The sequence below is a fragment of the Eurytemora carolleeae genome, unplaced genomic scaffold (assembly GCF_000591075.1).
Source record: "Eurytemora carolleeae unplaced genomic scaffold, Eaff_2.0 scaffold58, whole genome shotgun sequence".
Taxonomy (NCBI): Eukaryota; Metazoa; Arthropoda; class Copepoda; order Calanoida; family Temoridae; genus Eurytemora; species Eurytemora carolleeae.
The window spans coordinates 139,691-160,740 of record NW_019396025.1 but is presented as its reverse complement, the minus strand read 5'-3'; the positions used below and the strand labels follow the sequence as shown (position 1 = coordinate 160,740).

At 34.0% G+C, this 21,050-nt stretch overlaps 2 protein-coding genes across 2 annotated transcripts; both read right to left on the bottom strand.

Moving 5' to 3' along the window:
- Positions 1 to 1,614: 1,614 nt before the first annotated feature.
- Positions 1,615 to 10,267, bottom strand: LOC111709296 (glycogen-binding subunit 76A). Its single transcript, XM_023482967.1, has 5 exons — positions 9,847 to 10,267; positions 7,553 to 8,241; positions 5,887 to 6,058; positions 4,257 to 4,655; positions 1,615 to 2,883 (listed from the first exon to the last, which is right to left on the bottom strand). Exons 1-5 carry the CDS (start codon positions 10,090 to 10,092, stop codon positions 2,722 to 2,724), a joined length of 1,668 nt encoding a protein of 555 aa, XP_023338735.1. The 5' UTR covers positions 10,093 to 10,267; the 3' UTR covers positions 1,615 to 2,721.
- Positions 10,268 to 10,606: 339 nt separating this feature from the next.
- Positions 10,607 to 11,185, bottom strand: LOC111709630 (uncharacterized). Its single transcript, XM_023483423.1, has 2 exons — positions 10,979 to 11,185; positions 10,607 to 10,926 (listed from the first exon to the last, which is right to left on the bottom strand). The coding sequence occupies exons 1-2, from the start codon at positions 11,163 to 11,165 to the stop codon at positions 10,607 to 10,609; spliced, it is 507 nt and encodes a 168-aa protein (XP_023339191.1). The 5' UTR covers positions 11,166 to 11,185.
- Between the last annotated feature and the right edge of the window lie 9,865 nt (positions 11,186 to 21,050).

The following is a 21,050-nucleotide window of genomic DNA, read 5'->3' as shown; positions in this document are numbered from 1 at the left end:
GTGCACAGGGTTGAGCCTAGTAACAGTATGCCCGGTTAAATTATATGGCTCCACTTGTAAGTTTTTCTGTCTGAGAGACTGAGGCTGCGGCCTGTAATACAATCTCACGTTTACAGACATGAGACTCAGGATCAGGGAAACCTGACTTATAGAACATAATCTCGAACAAGGAATTTACAGGGTTACCCACAAAGGATGAGACTGTAAAGATGACCCAAAACTCAAAAATATGAAGATTTTAATCTTGATTTTTGATTTCTGCATTCAATGGTGTATTTTAATGGTTTATTGAATGATTAACAGAAATAATCTAGATTTGGACAACAAGGAACTCTCAATTCAAGGAAATGGACTCTGAAGTCTCATCCTTTGTGGGTAAGTTCTGACCCTGTACCTGGAAATCCCACACCGTGTACTGCAGTGCAGTATGGGGGGAATATAAACACACTCAGGCTAAGCTTTGTTTACATTACTTCCAGAAATTGCAGTACACATTATGTTATGGAAATTTTTTTTACCTGCATTACTCCCGCTGTTTACCCGCGATTGGTGTAAATTTCTTTAGCTTTTTTTCCCTATTAACGTCGATCCACTCCATATAATATCTAAAAACTATGTGATCTTGAGCATTTTTCTTTACACACAAAATTTACAAATTATTTGTATATTTTCTCTTTTGCTACAAATATTATCAAAATAAAACCTATTTTAAGCTTCCTTTGCCTTAACTGGAGAAGAAAACATTTTAGTAACTGTTAAACTCTCAGATTTGAGTGAGATACAACAGATTTTTCAAGTTAAATTCAAGATTTTGATCTGCAGAAATACACAGTACACAACAACAGATTTTTCAAGTTAAATTCAAGATTTTGATCTGCAGAAATACACAGTACACAACAACAGATTTTTCAAGTTAAATTCAAGATTTTAATCTGCAGAAATTCAGAAATACACAGTACACAACAACATATTTTTCAAGTTAAATTCAAGATTTTGATCTGCAGAAATACACAGTACACATTTACATCTATACTTTTCTTGTCTTGGGAGTCTGTATGTTTGTTTCTTTGTATCGTCAAAACGGCTAAACCGATGGGGCCCAAAATTTTTTGTGGGACCTTACATGACTCCAGGGAAGGTTTATGGATTATCGAATTTTTAAAAATGTACCTCTAACAAAATTCGATTTTTGAAAATCTACGATTTTTTATTTAATTCCGCGAAATTTTTTGCTGTTTTTGTATTATGTATTCAAAGAGAAAATGTTTACAATTGAAATAAAAGATGGGTATGAATCGCCCTATAAGCCTAGTTTTTTGCACTACAATTTACAACTATTTCAGATGATTAGATCTTTATAAAATGTTCAAATGTCTCGAAAATTATTACAGCTATAATGACATTCTCTTAAGGAAATTGAGTTTTCGCCACAAACTTGGATTTTCTAATACCCATATCTTTGCAACCCAATGATGTAGAGGATATATTGGGATAAGTAATTGACGAGACAAAAACTCGATCACTTTTAACTTTTACTAGCACAATACTACATTCTCAGTTCAACCCTCATACACTCCCTTTAAAATCTTGGTTCTCTCAATTAAGAATCTATGATTACTGTAAGAATTATCATATATTTAGCACGAATCATAAATATCAGGACTCGAGTTGAAATAAATACATCTTGTTTATATCCTAAAACTATCATCACAACCCAAGATCAGATCATGCAAGATCTGACCACCAGCATCTTTGTGTAAACATCAAGATATGTCTTCATAACCAACCTCGGTAATATTCAGAATTACAGATTGGATATTAATCTTGCAAATGCGAATATATCAAATAATATTTATATATATATACTATATAGGAACCTGGAGGAACATATTGGTAAGTCAAAATTTTATTTTAGATTAAAAATGTTCACCCAAAATCCATAGTAAACGGTTCATTTAGTCAAAAATTAAATAGTAGATCAGTCTGAATTATCCAATTTTTGGATGAAATGCTTAATTTCTGGATGAAAATCCATAATTAAGCTATCTCTATCCCTGACAATGTTAAATACAATATTTTCTATAAAGACTTTGATGAGGGGACAAAATCTTATAATATACGAAAAATAAATATTCATATTTACGACCCCATTAGACATATAAACAAACCAAAAAAAAAAACCCCCCCCCCCCCCCACACACATATTATTGCTAAAGAGAACTAACGACTTGAAGCAAAACCATAAAATTTCAATGAGCGTATTTCAGTTTAAAAATCTTGGTTAAAAACTTTTTTTTCATCATTCAATACATCTTCAATATATGGCACATGGTTTTTATATAAATAATTTATAATAGTTATGTATCTATAAAAACATATAGCACTAGCACCAACACTATAGCTTGCATTAGTATAAATGCCTAGTTCTGACCGATGGTTATCTCTTGTGTATTAATAAAAATCACAAACCAGGATCTATCGAAATTTAATTGATCAAAAGTTCCGTTCAATTTTCTGGACTGTTCCAGGAGATCTCTTCAGATCTCCATGCGTAGTTTGTGTACAATCTGTGGGGGACTGTTTTACACGCTGAGCTGTAATCCGGGTGCATCCTGAGATTGGATCCGGGTACATCCTGAGCTAGGATACAGGTGCATCCTGAGCTAGGATCCGGGTACATCCTGAGCTGTAATACGGGTACATCCTGAGCTAGCATGTACTTTACATGTACCTGAGCCAAGGATCGTCTCCGTGTTGTGAGGGAGACTGGAGGGAGTGGAAGGACGATACTGAGGAGTTAGAAGTGTTCCTGGACATATTAAGAGGACTACTCCTGTAGGAGACACCTCCTGTTCCTCCAGGGGAGTTAGAGTTTAAAAACACCTGAACAAACATAATATTAGCTTTCAATTTGACGTTTATAACTCCATCAAGCTTTTACTCCAGTCCGGAGAAATCAAAATCCGCCAAATCTTGGTTTTACACTCTGTAATATCGGTCGCATCACATTTAGCACGTATACATTGTTTTCCTAAACCCCTTGCAGCATTTAAGCTTCAACTACGAATGACATTGAACGGAGATTAAAATTTTTCTACGAATTTTGGCCAGATGTAGAATTCTGGGTAACAATAACAATCGGACTTATCTAGCAACAAAATTCATAAAAATTTAGAAGTGAGTTATATTACTGGAAATCATCTATTTCAGACCCTTCTGCGTTAGTTCAATTCAAATAAATCATCAGAAAACAAAATTCTTGAGAGTGATAAAATCAATGAACAACAAACTTTAGCTTTTTTGCATCCGAACTTAAAGGACTGACTAGCCATATAAAGAAGTGAATCTTCCCATTCACTTGTACCTTTAATTCTTTATCTAATAAATAATGTAGAAGATATCGTGATTTTCTAGATTGAAAAGAGATTATAATTCTAACAATCGAATACATCTTTTCTGTAAGCAGAAATCTGCAAGTTTTTTTGAAGAGAAACCACAAATAAAATAATCAAATTTCAAATAGAGAAACATTGATGGCTTTGCCATTTTCGCACAAACAAAGGTTTATGTAGCGATGCAAATCGGACAACTGCCATCTAAGCCTGGAGCGTCAATTGAATTTACGTTTCAAGTCCCTTTAAGTCCTGTCAAAGTAACCTTTTTGGAAGAAATTTTCTCAAATAGTTGAACTAATTACGCAAAAGTATTTCGACCGCAGAAAAAGTTGATCAACACAAGCTTGTGACTTTCTAAATCATGTGAGGAAACAAGAAACAGAAAATAATCTTGCTAGGTATCTTTAAATCTTATCTGGATTTTCTAGTAACACAATATGGTCGCCGATAAAAAAGTTTACTAAATGTAAACATTGCGCATTTTTTATACAACCCTTGTTTTACTTAGTAAAGAGTTGACAGCTGATGTTTATCAGATTTCACTGGTGAAATATTAATATTTTAAATAATAAATCTTTCCGAGAAATTGAAGTCTAAAAAAATATATACATAAACTGACGACGACCTTTAGTGTGGATAGCGCTGAGCTAAATCTACTGAACACAACATCAACAGCACAAACTTTTAAATGAAAGATCTTGAGTTTAATAAAAAAGAAAAAAATCTCCCAGAGCAAATTAAGAAATAATTAGAAAGGATTAGCTGTGTCCCGCGATCTGAAATAAAACTCTGTTGTTGCGTTTTTTTACAGATTCAAAATTCAAAAGTTTTGGTCTCAAGTCGGTTGAAATTCAAATTTACCTGAAAAACATAGTTTGCTCCTCCGTTGTTATCCCAGTACTCGCTCCCGGAGCTATCAAACCGGAGACAAAACTGAACCCTGCTCCCTACTGGTAGGAACCCCAATCGGAGCCGGAAAGAGAACTTATCCGTGACACCATCACTTGACCCGTCGATATAGGTCGCCTGGATGTCATTCTGTGTGCTCCAGTCATTCCTAGTCCAACGGACGCCAACGGACTTGTGGAAGCTGATGTTGAGAACCCTGACGACCCCGCAGATGGTGGTGGGGTCCTCCATGAATGCGTTCTCCAAGCAGACCTTCTTCTCCCTCACGAGGTCGTAGAAGGAGGTGGAGGACCCGGGCTGGGTGAACATCGGAACTAGAGCTGTAGTGCTACTGCTGGTGGATCCAACACCCTGCATAATTAATCATTAAATAATCATAAATATCATAAGAATTTTTTTTTCATGTAATTTGTTCAATAAAAAATTAATAACTGTTCAAATCATCTCAAGACTTTCTGGGATGTCCCCTGTCCATACTTGAGACTTAAAATGATCAATACTAAATCAAGTCTCAGCTTTGGTTTACAATTTGTAATTCTCTACTTAATAAAAGAGGGTTTCTCGATATTTACTTTAAACAAATACTCGAGCTGTTCTCTGTGCACACGACTATTTTGTCCAAAAATTGTTTAAAATTATAGTTTGTTCATTTATAACATAATTTTTTTATTGTAAACCTAAGTCGTTCTATATAATGATAAACTAATTTTTGTTCTTCAAAAATTTGCCACAGTTTGTTCCTTTAAGCTCTTTTTTTCAAAAGCTTTGGTTAATCTATTTTGATGCTTTGTTTGTAATTTATGGGAATGTTAACATTTTTCTCAATAAATGCACTGTTAGAATTGGGTCACCAGTGCACTGCGTAAATAAATATATTCTATAAAATTAAATATAGGGATTAGGGATTTTATTATGTCTGGCATAATATTTTAACAATGATTTTGCAGCAATAAACAGTTACATGGATTGATGCAAAGTTCTGACAAAGAAACTGGATTCAAGCAGATTTGTTGGATAATGTAGTATATTAGACAAAATACATGAATTTAAACTTTGACATATCAAAGGTCTTTGACAAAGGGCTGCAAAGAGATAATAATATGACATGATAATTCTGCGCTTAGCAATTGATCAGTCAAAATAAAAATATTGACGCAATTAGGTGAACAAAGTAAATTGACCAAATAAAAATTTCTGTTTTTTCAGTTTCGGTACCGTAAATTTGAGTTTGGCATCTAAAAAATAATAATTTTAATTAATCTTTATCTTGAATATATGAACAGAGAACTAAGAAAATATATATCTTGGTAACCTGTAGGCGTAAACCTGAGATAGATATGTCAAACTTTGGTTAATAGACATTGCCAGAGTTTATATTTTGAAATATCGAAGATCCACGACATCAGGCTGCAAAGATGTAAGGACTAGCAAATTTAAGTTGATATTTTGAAAACTAAAATTTAATATCTTTTTAATCTTAAATTTAAACCTTAATAATATGTATGTTTAAAGCTAAACATTTGTTATGATGCAGGCAGTACAGTACATGTACAATGAAGACGATGTTTAAAACTTTATGTACCTGGAGAGATTGTGGCTTGTACTTGTAAATAGGAGTATTGGAACGTGGGGAACCGATATCATAATCATTAATATCGACATCAAGATCCTGGAACGCCTTGCGGGGGATCTTCGGGATCTCGTCTGTGAAGGTCTTCACCTCCTGCAGGTCCAGCCCGAATATATCAGCAAATCTATAAAAGAGGCAACAGTTAAAACTGATCAGGGTAGAACTTGAGTTCTATTTTCTGAAAACTGTTTCGTGCTAGAACTTAATTTCTATCATGAAACAAAACTTAAGTTCTATTTTCTTTTTAACTACTTAAAAATAAGATGAGAAACAAAGATTAGAAAAAAAACTAGATTTTACGAGAAACATACAAATATTGATTCCGTGCTTGGCATTGATTTCATGATTCGGGTGTATTTGGTTACAAAACATTACAGAGACAATTACTTATTCTTTCAATTTAAGAGAATTCTGAAAATATATTCATCCCTTAATTCTGACTTAAAATCACGCGTTTAACCCGTGGAATCTGGGTATAGTATCCAGGGTGAAAATGGGGGGAAAGCTGATAAGGAAGGACCCACAGGGGGCAGGGGAGGGGAGTGCAAGGGAGGACAAGGGATGTAGTCTCAAAGGGGAGGGGCTATTAATAAAGATAAATTGATTTCTGTTAAGTGGTGCACCAAGTTTCCAAAATATAAAATATACCCCCCCTATTATACCATAGTTATCCTACCAATAATACCCCTGTATATTAGACATATAAACAAATGTGCACTTGCAACCCCCCCCCCCCCNCAATGAATAAAGGGGTCCTAGAGGGGTCAAAGGTTTGGGTAGGGTTCTAGAGGGGTCCAAGATTTGGGTAGGGACCTAGAGGGGTCCAAGATTTGGGTAGGGACCTAGAGGGGTCCAAGATTTGGGAAGGGGCCTAGAGGGGTCCAAGGTTTGGGTATGGTCCTAAAGGGATTCAAGGTTTGGGTAGGACCCTATGGGGTCCAAAGTGTGGGTAGGGGCCAAGAAGGACCCAAGGTTTAGGTGGGCCCTAGTAAGCTCCAACTTCTCCAAATTGGAAAAGGTTTTAAATTATAAAAAAAAACTTTTGGAATAGCCAGAAAAGTCCAAAGGATTCAAAGTAAAGATTTGTTAAATATTAGAATAGTGCTGGATGGTTGGTTGAAAAAGATAAAACCTGATAGGGAGGTGTTTAAAATGAGCAGAGGATAGGAAAGATCATGAAGGACGAATAGCAGTATTAGAAGGTTTGGAAGAAAGATGGAGAAAAGAACATTTTAATAAGAAGTTTAGATGGAAACCAAAGGAAGACAATTTAGGAAATGTTATTGAAGATATGGTTGAAGATATGTACTGGAGGAACAGGTTTGACAAGAATTCAAGATAATATCCCCCCTCCCTCTCACTAGAAAGTTTGAAGATATATACTGTTTAAACATGTTTCAAGTTAGGGTTGTCAAATATATCTGCATAGAATGCATACCAGAGGGGGAGGGGGGGAGATGACTGAGTGCCCAAGGGGGTCAGGGTTAACGCTCTCAACATCGCACCCAGATACAAGAATTATAATCAGACGTAACTGTTCTCAATTTAAAAACAAAGACGACTATTTCAATAGGAACAAAAGCTGCTAAATTTTATTTTAAATATAGAAAAAATGTACCTAACAATTTTCCGCTTTCCAGGGGTACCAGGAGGAGTACGTCCAGTTCTAAGGGATGAACATTTGCGAAGTTTCGGCCGATCTTCAAACGACTCGTCTTCCAGCGAGGAGGGTTTAAGTGGAGAAATATCTCCGACTGTATCTGTAGTAGTATCTAGAGAATCTATCTCTTTAACTCCAGGGTATCCTCGATCCTTCTCCAGGCTGCTCAATAAACTGTGCAGCTCTGTCTCTCCTATGCTCAGTTTTTTCCGTCCAGGAAGGATAAGGACGTTTTCTCCTATGTCCTGAGTATCAGAGACAGAGATTGTCTTATTTTCACAAACCTGGGACGGAGAAACCTCTTGAGAATCTGTTTCAACTTCCGCCACTGCCTCTGCTTCCGCCGCCGCTTCTGCTTCCGCCTCTGCTTCAGCCTCCGCTTTGCACTCCAGGCAGGGAATAAACATATCCATATCCGCCAGCGGATGCTGACCGTCTAGCAAGCTGTCTGGTGAGATGAGAGGGGAATCTATGATAGGACTAACTGCTAGAATTGGCGTGGCAGACCCCTCTGACAACCGGTGGGTGGAGTCCGGGGATGTGGGAGTAGGAGTGCTGGTTCCCTCATTGGAGAGACGTTCATTTATATAATCCCTCCATTCTCCAGGATTTATACTTTTACCTCCATCCACATCCTCCAGGGTATCCTAAATTAGGAAGATAAATAATCTAAGAAACATGAGTGTTAAATGCAACTTCCTACCAATATAAATAAAACCATTGGTAAATTTTCCCTCTAACCCTAAGTTCACCAGGGTAGAGTGCCCCAGTGTATACTGAACATCTTATAACTAAGTTACTAACCAACGAATTCCGCAGACTGATCCAAGTGGGAAAATATGGGGGGGGGCGGGGGGTGGTGCTAGACGTTCATTAACTCAAATTAGACGGAAGTGATGCATATTCTCTTTCTTAATCATGCATTCCCATCCAAACGGTGTAGTTTATAAATAGATTTGCTCACCCTCAACATCCCCCCCCCCAGCTGAGGATGATATGCTACAGATATAAAAAAAAAGTATTGACAAATATACTCGAGGGGAAAAAATATTATATGTTTTATGAAAAACCAATATATACTAATTCTAAACCTTAATAAGTTAATATCTCGTATCTAGCCAACATAAATCCGATAAAAAAAAATTAACATTACAGGTACGGCTCTGTCACCCCATAGCTCATCTATTTTTGTTAAAGCAAAAGTATGAGAAGATCAAATTGGTCTGGTTACACACATAAAATTCGGAACAACTTTGTTCTTCCCAATATATCTTCAACAAGATGAGTTAGGATTGAAAACATATCAGATTTACAGATTACGTGCAATATGCAAGTTAATAACGTCATATTCTGTCCTGGATTTTGCAATTTGTATTTTGAACTTTTCTTACATAAATCAAATCTAATTGGCACGGAATTGTAAATTTGAATGATGCTGGCCTTTTCAATTAAATTTATCTTTGCAATCCAATGTCGCAGACCTTAGATTGTTTAAACTATGAATTCTACTAGTTTAAATAATTTCAGTTAGAAATATCAAAGGTCCTACATCGAATGTTGACACTGACAAAAAAATAAGTGCTGCGTAGAGTCCTCCATTTCTAATATTATATAAACCCCTGTACATTGATTAAAACTATCATTCCAGTATCTCCGCAATCTATTATTACAGTATCTATGCAATCTACCATTCCAGTATCTACTAGATTATTTCCACAGAATTATAAAAGAGGCCTCACAAATATGGGGACTCACACACGCACGCCCCTAACTAATGTTCCATAAATCTACGCAAAAACCCAGTCGACCTTCTGAAAAAGTGTCCATGCTGCCCCCAAAAAGGATTTGACTTTATATCTAGGAAACCTAGATGCTGAACAAGATTATAAACACTAACCGGTTTATTTTTCAGGTCTGACATAACATTTTTAATGATTATTTGGCAAAAAAATAATATGGAAGCTTTCGACGGTTTATACGACTTGCGTTCTACCCAGTTTAAGGAAATCATGAATATCAGGAAACAGACCGTATAAATTCCCTACAGTCGTCCCTGAAGTCTCTGAAAATTTGAATGAAAACATTTATCAAGAAAACTTGAATGAAAACATATCAAGAAAACTTGAATGAAAACATATATCAAGAAAACTTGAATGAAAACATATCAAGAAAACTTGAATATATCAAGAAAACTTGAATGAAAACATATCAAGAAAACTTGAATGAAAACATATCAAGAAAAATAAACTAACCTGAGAAAGCGCTCTTCTATCACTACCAAGACCAGAGCTAGTGCTTCCAAACATACAAAATCCGGATCTAAAGTTTTCTTCCGGTTCAACCAACTTCCGGTGTGAGCAGGAGCCTCCGGAACTGTCGGAGGTCACTGAATAAGCTCGTCTTCGTTCCTGAGGAGGATCAGAACCAATTTTTGTGATTTCATCATCTTCCTCCTCAGTCTCGTTCTCGCCATCATCTATTTCTCCGGAGGGAGACATGTCGAACTCAAACAGATGATCATCATCAACATCTCCCAGTTCAAAACTATCTTCATTCTCCTCATCATCTTCGTCATCTAAACAAATTAGGATTTTAAAAATACTATTCAAAGTTGAAAAAAAATGCGCTAAGATTTGATCAATTGTTGGAGAGGCTAGGACGTTGTCAATCGAGCTTTAGCCTTTTCTAATCTTTGTTTAGACTACGTAATACTTTGGATAAAAGCCAAAATTTGTAATGGCAAATACTAATATAAAATTGGTTAAAATTTGTCTTCTTATTTACAAGAAGTCTGACGTCTCATTAAATAACATTCGACTAACAAAGAAATGTGCATTTTTCAATCAGTTATCAAACATTTTTATGAAGTTTACATTTAGGCCAAACATAAGATGAAAATCAAACAATAGACCAGAAAATTCCAAATCTCTGAATAAAGCGAAGTCAAACTCATCCTAGTTCTATCACTCTGTGGTTTATACGCAGAATTGGTATGGCGTAAAAGACCAGTTTTTAATACNTAAAGAATGGAGTTAGATCAGGTTCAGAATAACATTTATTCTGTCTCTCTATTCTACCGGAGCCAAGCATCCCGGTCAACTGGGTTGTAATTCCTCTAGGAGGAAATGTGGTTCCAAGGTTTGAGATCTCCTTGATTCTCCTGGTAGCGGGAAGCACAGAGCGAACCCATTTCTCTGTCAAGCTGGATTTATCCACGATGTTTTCTAAGCTCTGTACTCGGGACATGAGGGGGGTGGGGGAGGTAGGCATGGTTATTTCAGGTTTTATAAATAAAGATGCATTCACAGGATGCAAGGTTAAGCTCATAGTACCTAAACAAAAATTCATAAAAAAATAATCGATATTTATTATCAATACCCTTACATTCATGAACAAAAGTCCGATTAAGAATCCAGGCCTTTAAATACTGAAAAATACACTTGAAAAATGTACAACGCTTCTGGGTTGTCACATTAATACTGTCAGTGCTGTTGTGGATTTCAATCACATTTTCAGTGTCAATGTTATTATTGTACATGACAATCACATCGTCATTTGCATTACTGTACATGCTAGTCACACGATTGGTTAGTTTACCATGTTAAAACCATAGTTGCACTTGCCGGTCCAGAATGTCAAGTACATGTGTACACTATGCACTGTACACTGAGGATGGACAGCTGTACAATGAAGAAGGATATCTCTCTCTCTCTCTCTCTCTCTCTCTCCGTCCTCCGATGTCCTCTAGACGATCTCGACTAAGAGTTGGAACGTGATATAATGAATATATACAAACCGTCTCGACTCAGGATGATGCCGGATGGGGGGGGGGGGAAGATCGATAAAGATTAACAAGAAATAAAAAAATCACCTAATAAAATAAAATAAAAAGAGTTAAAAATATGAATTAGATCGGAAAAGAGGAAGAACAAAATTGTATAAAATGATTAAAATTTTGCAGGAAACTTTAAGATGATTAGTTTGCACAAATTTCAAAATGAAAATGTAAAAGAGGAAACTACGCATTTTGAAAAATTTCAACGATTTCCTTGGGAAAATATGCTCATTCAGAAATTTTTGTTTTTTAATCCAATTAATTGAAAAATTAAGGAAATTACAGGACGAGTCAAAAAAAAGTGTGATTAGCGGCGCCTTGTGCAAAAATGTAACTTTTTTGTGCAACTCTTTTATATGGTGTTTTATCAATATTTTTTGAAAATATTTTAATTTTTTTTGGTACTCCGCGAACTTTTTTTCTCTCAAATGAAAAGTTCAGAAAGGTAAAAATGTATAAATGAATTATTTCTATCGAAATATAAAATTTTATAAAGATTGAATCACAAAAAATTTGCAAACTTGTAATGTGAAAATTCGCAATTTTCAGTTCTGGTCTAATTTTTAAGGAAACTTATTTAAATTTTCTAGTTCCTTTCTTCTTAATATATATATTACAAAATTATAAATATACGCTGTTCAGTTGAAACCTGAAGAACCAATGAAAAACCACTTTTCCTTAAAAATTAGACCAGAACTGAAAATTGCGATATTTTATTACAATTTTGCAAATTTCGATAGAAATAATTTATATACACATTTTTGCTTTTCTGAACTTAGATTTTAAGAGAAAAAACGTTCGCGGATTTTTTAAATTTAAATTTTCAAAAATTCTGAAAAAAAAAACACCATACAGGAGAGTTGCACAAAAAAGGTACAATTTTGCTCCAGGCGCCGCTAATCACACTTCTTTTTGACTGACCCTGTATATTATACCAAATTTTACTTTTTTTCAGCAAATCGGACAGAAACGGATTTAGAAAAACACAATCCAAAACAAAAACAAGAAATGAAATTTAAAATATTAAGAATATAGACAAAGGATAGAGAAAGTCAGTAAAGCTTTCTATGTTACGCCGATATACAATTTTGCATAATTTTTTTAAAATTTTGTAATCTTTGAAACAGTAAAACTCAAGATCTCTCTCTGCAAAAAAAAGAAGCAGAATTGACAGGAATTATGGTAAAATGTACATTTACACCACAAAACTATACACTGTACAGGGTATCACAGAAAACACGAACATTAAAGATTTTATTTCTGTGCGCTACATTTATACTTTTTGTGGACACAATATTTGCAACTTTCCGTGTAAGAACAATCATCATGGAATTTTCCATTTGTCCAAATTTAAATTTATAAAAAAATCATAATCTAACAAATCTAAAACAATTTAAAGTTCACAATAAACCAAGAAGAAGATAGACCGTATTTTGGATCTATACATTTTTAAGACTCCTTAGAATTTATTAAAAAAATTTACATCAAAGTCGATCTTTATGTCGTGTAATCGTATTACACCCAACTATGCCATTCCACACATTCTACAAGTAATTAACCAACACATGCTAATCAATAACAAAACTTGAAATCTAAAATTATAATGCAAATATAAGATATAAGATAGAAATATAGAAAGAGGGACTGAATTTTTCTTGATTTTGATTTCTAGAATATTTCCAAAGTTTTTCGAGAAATATACTGATTTCAATGGAGTCTCCTTATATTTGCATACAAACAAAAATATGTTATAAGAACAACGTTGTATATCCTACATGAGCTATAATAATGATACATTTTACCATTTACGCAAATTTTGAAGTTTATATAAGGATGCTATATTATATAAAGTTAAGATGCCTATAGTACCTATTTCCTGCTCCCAATGTTGGGTAGGGAGACTAGTTTTCTGCAAGAGATAGATCAGATAACTGCAGTACTTCTTCTACCATGAGATATCACAGACTGAATCCATTCCGTCCGCCCCGTCCTGTCATCTAGTTACAAGATCTACCGCGAGATGTCTACTGTCACGCAGCTAGACCGTGGCAAGTTGACCGGAACGGGTAGAGGTGTTGGAAAGGTTGCTACCTCCTAAAATAAGTTGATATATATATTTTAGCAACCGATAAAACCGCTCACGCGGTCGTGCATAGACGCATTCCTTGTTGATACATTATATAATTAATAACCGATAAAACCCGCTCACGCGGTCGTGCATAGACGCAGCCCTTGTCAGAAAAAAATGTCATTGAAATAAAGATTTTAGATTTTTTATTGCTCACAAGAAAATCTTTTTATTTTCAAAATAAAGATTTTCGTATTTCATGGTGTCATACAAAAAAGACCATTTTGATAATATGTAATTACAGTGCATGATATTATATTGGTAAATATTTTTAATGCCTAATATAGACTTACAATGTATGATCAACTGGGTTAATACTTTTTATAAACCTTAAAGAAATATAGAATTACCTTGCATGATCGAATAGGAATAAGTTATTCTAGACCTAATATAGAATCATTTTCAATCAAATTTATATATACTTTTTATAGACCTATCACGGTGGACTAAGGTCAATTTGAACTTGAATAGGACCGATCCTTTGTACCGGCCTTAGTGACCCTCGGCATGTACCGGCCCGACCTTATTCAAAGTCGGTCTGGTTTCAAGGTTGATGGCGCGGCCAGACTTTTTACAGTACCTAATCTGATAGGCCTATTTGACCTACTCCTCTTTCTTAGATTTGTGTGCTATTGGACCTATACTCTATAGTATGGAATTACAATATTTATACATTATCAAATGTGAAATGACTATGTAATTATTATAGACCTACAATTTAGTCTTACTTTGTATAATAATTGAACAAATTAGTAGGCATTTGTGATATAGATTTTAAATAATTGGTCAAACAAGTATATACCTTTTTAGACCTATTGATAGAACTATAAATGTACTATTACAGACTTATTAAGCAAGATTAGTATACTTATAAACATGTACTATTATTACAGACTTACTAAGCATGATCAATGATCAGTTTACTTATAATCATGTACTATTACAGACTTAATAAGCATGATCAATGATCAGTATACTTAAAAACATGTACTATTTCAGACTTACTAAACATTATCAATGATCAGTATTCTTATAAACATGTACCATTACAGACTTACTAAGCATGATCAATGATCAGTACACTTATAAACATGTACCATTACAGAATTACTAAGCATGATCAATGATCAGTATACTTATAAACATGTACTATTACAGACTTACTAAGCATGATCAATGATCAGTGTACTTAAAAACATGTATTATTACAGACTTACTAAGCATGATCAATGATCAGTATTCTTATAAACATGTATTATTTCAGACTTACTAGGCATGATTAATGATCAGTGTACTTAAAAACATGTATTATCTCAGACTTACTAAGCATGATCAATGATCAGTATACTTAAAAAACATGAACTATTTCAGACTAACTAAGCATGATCAATGATCAGTACACTTAGAAACATGTACTATTACAGACTTACTAAGCATGATCAATGATCAGTACACTTGTAAACATGTACATACTATTACAGACTTACTAAGCATGATCAATGATCAGTATACTTAAGAACATGTACTATTACAGACTTACTAAGCATGATCAATGATCAGTACACTTGTAAACATGTACATACTATTACAGACTTACTAAGCATGATCAATGATCAGTATACTTAAAAACATGAACTATTACAGACTTACTAAGCATGATCAATGATCAGTATACTTAAGAACATGTACTATTACAGACTTACTAAGCATTATCAATGATCAGTACACTTGTAAACATGTACATACTATTACAGACTTACTAAGCATGACCAGAAATATGGAAAAGTACACATTTTTCCACTAAATCTATTTTTCGCAGTAGTTGTCAAATAAATCATGTTGTCAGACTTAGGTTTAGCTTGGTCTTTATATTCCAATATTTAGTTTATATTAACATGATTCGTTTATATTTGTTTAAACGCTCTAAAAGCCCGCTTGTGAACACCTGACTTTAGTTCAATGGGATATATTAGTCCGATTGATACAGCTGCAGAATCGCATTTGTAATTGTTATCAAACGCAACTTTCATACAGTCATGGTATCCAAAAGAGAGGATTAAGATTATGAAGAAAATCAAAAGTGTATACATAGGGTAATGAAAATTAAGCGATCGAGATAAAAGATATCCAATTCTAAAGTTTTCAGCTCTGGAAACATAATTTTATGTGACCCCACAATTGAGTCGTCTGTCTGATCCACAATGTTACTCTTACACCTTTGAATCAGCAAATCTCTTTAAAGATAATCTACAACAGAGAGTATCAACAGCTTTTAGAAGGGAAATGCAGGTAATCTTCATAATTTTTTCTATTTTGAAGTTTTAAAGTTCCCTTGAAAAAATGCCATCGAGTAAACAAAATTTAGATTTTTCACTCAAGCGTTAGGCGACGGCAAGTAAGGTTGAAAAGCAGGGGGTTTATACTTCCCTGGAATACAATCCTAAGCAACTTTTATTCATATTTAACCTAACGGTAATATTATACTATAGAAAAATAAATGGAGAGAAAACAAAATCGCTGAGTCAGCGTGTCTTAATTTTAAATTCTAATATTTATACCCTCTGGCTCTACCCCCCGGGCCCCCTCTATACAAAGAAAATTTATAAAAGCACAAACCCTGTTTTTATATGTGCTCAAAGCCCCCAAACCAGAAATATCCCCTTTAAAGGATCCATTAGCTGTATTTTTTACTTGAATATATGTTCCGACTATTACATGCATGTAGCTTGAAATACTGAACTAAATTCCTAAATGTCTATCCGATGTTTCTGAGGATTCATATTAAGTTAAAACAAACTTTAAACTGTACTACAGTACTAAGTGTACATTGTACAGTGTACTTGCTCAAAAAATACAGAGAAGTTATCGGAATATTTTTTTTTTAACATTATCAACATAAATATAATTAACTAACCTATAAGAACACAGCTTTACCTGGAGTTTTCCCTGTAAAAGTCAACCCACTCGACATTCAAACCAGGCAAAGGACATTCCTATCGCCGTTGAATACCGAGTTACCCATTCAAAACTTAAGGCAAATCGGTCAAGGGGTTCCTGATTTATGATTGGACATTAAACAAACAGACAGTGATAACTACTTTTTATATTAAGTCATAATCAGAAAGACCTGGAATTAGTCCTGCCAATTCCAAAATGTGGTCTGCCTTTATTGCGCGTTTAAAATTACCAGAATTATGAAATGAAATCAAAGAAAGATCGTGGTAAAATCGTCTGATTAACTGTTCTATATTATGGGCAACATTTTATACAATTTAGTAAATAACATATTATACTTAAAGGGAGTGACCGGCTATGTAAGGTAGTTGAACTGAGTATGCAGTGTTGTGGAAAACATCTTTCGGATTCATTTGAGACATATTAAATTTTCTACAGATCTGTAAATCCTGTGCTTGAGCGCAAATTTGACGTTTAAAACTCTTACTTTGGGGGTGGATACGTTTTCAGAATTAGTTTTTTTATTATTAAATAACGACAACGAAAAATAAAGTAATCTAATTAGATGGTTAGGAACATATTTCTCAAAAGAAATTTGTCAATAAATCAATGCTAAAATCGATTATTTCGTTTTCATTATTACATTGAATTTCTTATTTTCTTTGTATTTATTCGCAGATTTCTTCAAATTCTTCAAATGTTGTTTTTACAATAATAATTCTAGAAAATCTGCAGAAAATCTTTGTGAATAATAAGAAACCAGAATGAGAAAATAGAATCTAATAATTAAACAAGATTACTTATTTTCAATGGTAAGATTAATTTTTATTTTCTCAACATGTCTGTAGTTTATTGTAGAACTTTTTTACATTTTATGTAAAACTAATTCTGGAAACGTATACACCCCCAAAGTAGGGGTTTAGAAGATCGAATTTGCCCTCAAAATCAGCATTTACAGATCTTTAAAAAGTTTAATATGAACTTTTTGACTGATTTGCCTCAAATTTTAATAGGAGAACTCGAAAGAGCCACAGCAATGTTCTCAGCTTGGTTTTAAAATTTTGAGTTAATTAAGTTCACTTTTATAGAGAAATTTCAGTTCCCAGGCAAATTTGGGTTTCCATGGGCTTGTATCTGTATATATTAAATATAAGTCACTGTTTGCCTGTCTGTTTGGATGTACGATCATAACTCATGAATCATTATCTCAAATTTTGATTCGATAGGGGAACTCTGCAGAACCACAGGAATGTTCTTCTTGGTTTGCAAATTGTATATTCAGTGAGTCGACTTTTTTAGGCGAAATTTTAGCTTCCAGGCAAAGCTGGGTTTCCCACTAGTATAAATTTAAAATAGTGTATGTTTATCTGTCTTGTTTGTTTGTCTGTCCGATCACAACTTATTAACCCATGACCGATTTGCCTAAACGCGGTAGAACCACGGGAATGTTCTTTGCTGAATTTAAAAATTCTAAGCTAAGTAGGTTAACTTGTATATGGAATACTTACTTTTAGAATAGAATTTTTTTCTGTAAAATTATTTCTGAGAAATGTCACAAAATTTCACACCCCTTCTATCGTTTCGATGTCGCTTTAAGTGACTAAAAACTGTAATGTGTTTCAATGCTGAAATCATAATTAGTTTAAGTTTTAAGATGGGAAAGAATTCTACTCAATTACTTACAGCGTTAAAACCTAAAACCTATCGGTTTGATTTATTGTTAAATTACGAAATTTTTTGTTAAAGCACCTTAAAGTATCTGCTCGAAAACAATTACAGTATAAATCAGTAAGCATTTTAGTTAGTCCATAGAAAAGGGGAGAGGGGTCAAAATATACTCTTGATCCCCCTTTTTTCAAAAAGGGGATCTTTGACCACTTAATCCCCCCCCTTTATCCGCGCATTGCTTGACCAGACAAAGCTTTTAATTGTATTATTACATTATACCATGTACCATGTCCCTACTCCCTATTATACCATGTACCATGTCCCTACTCCCTATTATACTGTACCATTTCCCTACTCCCTATTATATTATGTACCATGTTCCTACTCCCTATTATACTATGTACCATGTCCCTACTCCCTATAATACCCTGTACCATTTCCCTACTCCCTATTATATTATGTACCATGTCCCTAATCCCTATTATACCATGTACCATGTCCCTACTCCCTATTATACCATGTACGAGGTCCCTACTCCCTATCATACCATGTACCTAATCCCAATTATACCATGTACCATGTCCCTACTCCCTATTATACCATGTACCATGTCCCAACTCCCTATTATACCATGTCCCTACTCCCTATTATACTATGTACCATGTCCCTACTCCCTATAATACCCTGTAACATTTCCCTACTCCCTATTATATTATGTACCATGTTCCTACTCCCTTTTATACCATGTACCATATCCCTACTCCCTATTATACCATGTACAATGTCCCTACTCCCTATTATACCATGTACCATGTCCCTACTCCCTATTATACCTTGTACCATGTTCCTACTCCCTATTATACCATGCACCATGTCCCAACTCCCTATTATACCATGTACCATGTCGCTACTCCCTATTATACCATGTACCATATCCCTACTCCCTATTATACCATGTACCATGTCCCTACTCCCTATTATACCATGTACCATGTCCCTACTCCCTATTATACTATGTATCATGTCCCTACTCCTTATTATACCATGTACCATGTCCCTACTCCCTATTATACCATGTACCATGTCCCTACTCCCTATTATACCATGTACCATGTCCCTACTCCTTATTATACCATGCACCATGTCCCAACTCCCTATTATACCATGTACCATGTCCCTACTCCTTATTATACCATGTACAATGTCCCTACTCCTTATTATACAATGTACCATGTCCCTACTCCCTATTATACCATGTACCATGTCCCATCTCCCTATTATACCATGTCCCTACTCCCTATTATACTATGTACCATGTCCCTACTCCCTATAATACCCTGTACCATTTCCCTACTCCTTATTATATTATGTACCATGTTCCTACTCCCTATTATACCATGTACCATATCCCTACTCCCTATTATACCATGTACAATGTCCCTACTCCCTATTATACCATGTCCCTACTCCCTATTATACCATGTACCATGTCCCTACTCCCTATTATACCATGTACCTACTCCCTATTATACCATTTACCATGTCCCTACCCCATTATAGCTTGGACATCTTCCAATGGGATTCGTAGTTTTTGTTAAAAGTATTACTTTTTTAGCCGAGGTCAAAGTTTTACTTCCTATTTATAACAAATAAATCTTAATAATGTTGCAAAAATTGTTAATATTTTTAATTTACCATTTTAAAATAAGGCCCTTTTTAAATAAGCAAAAAAGTTATTACGGTTTAAAGTTTCCAAGGTCAGTGTCAAGAGGTATAATATTTCTCCGAAAATTTCAGTTGAGATAATTTTCACACAAAAATCCGAGAGGTTCACTAAATTTTTTACTTTTGGCTGATTTCCGAAAGAATGACACAAAACACACAAAAAGGTATATAACGATACGGCGACCTTACTTTAGGGTTAAAAAGCATTTTAATATATAGCTAAAGCAAACTTAATCTTACCTGGCGTATATGCAAAAATTAACAAACAGAAAATTTGGAGTCATGTCATTTGTTAAAACATTTAAAATCACAATTTATCACTTTCCTTGATTCCCTGTCTTCACAATTGTATGAAGATGAAAAGAACATTCATTTTTATTTTGGTTAAAAATAAAGTCAATATTGTCACATCAAACTCGGCACACGCAGTATAAAATATATTTTGAACTGAACAGTAAGTTATTGAATCATTACGTGAAAATTTAAACCTTTTAATTCTATCAGAGAGCGTACACAATACATTGTACTGTAGCGTACATATCATGTACTGCATAACAGGGACATAGGTCTGAAATTTATTAGTTTATTAAATTAATTTCAATCGTACAACTATCAAGCAAAAACAAATGAAAATAAACTTAAAACATCAGGAAAAAATGAAGGAATTTTTTTAGTTGAAAAACTTAATTTATGTGGATTTTCAAAAATGAACGTATATATATACTCTTAAGACTCACTCTGTATATATATATATACAGAGTGAGTAAAAAAAGGGTGAGGAGCTAGATCTTTCATATAATAAAGCAGTTTTTTTTGGTAATCTCATTTTTAACAAATATATGTCTGAAATTTCGAAAATAATTTTTTTGATAGGCATCTGATAACCCTTTAAAAAATCCGTGAAAATATTTTTTACTCAAAACTAAATGAGTTATAGAAAAACAAAAGTGCGGGAATATATTATTTTTATCACACCTTAAAATCTTAAATCTATCAGATTAGTAGTTTCAAGGAAAATGCGCGAAATTAAATGAAGACAATCTGCAATTTTATTTTTGAAAAAAATCATTTTGATGATTTTTATTCTTTTTAAATTCTTTTTATAATGTGAATTTTTTAAATGAGTAAAATATCTAAATTATAAT

Coding starts and splice junctions, on each gene's coding strand:
- LOC111709296 (XM_023482967.1), bottom strand. CDS start 10,092: ATGTCTCCCTCCGGAGAAATAGATGATGGCGAGAACGAGACTGAGGAG. Junction 4,656..5,886: donor ACAAGCCACAATCTCTCCAG/GTACATAAAGTT, acceptor TTAATTATGCAG/GGTGTTGGATCCACCAGCAG. Junction 2,884..4,256: donor GAGCAAACTATGTTTTTCAG/GTAAATTTGAAT, acceptor ATGTTTGTTCAG/GTGTTTTTAAACTCTAACTC.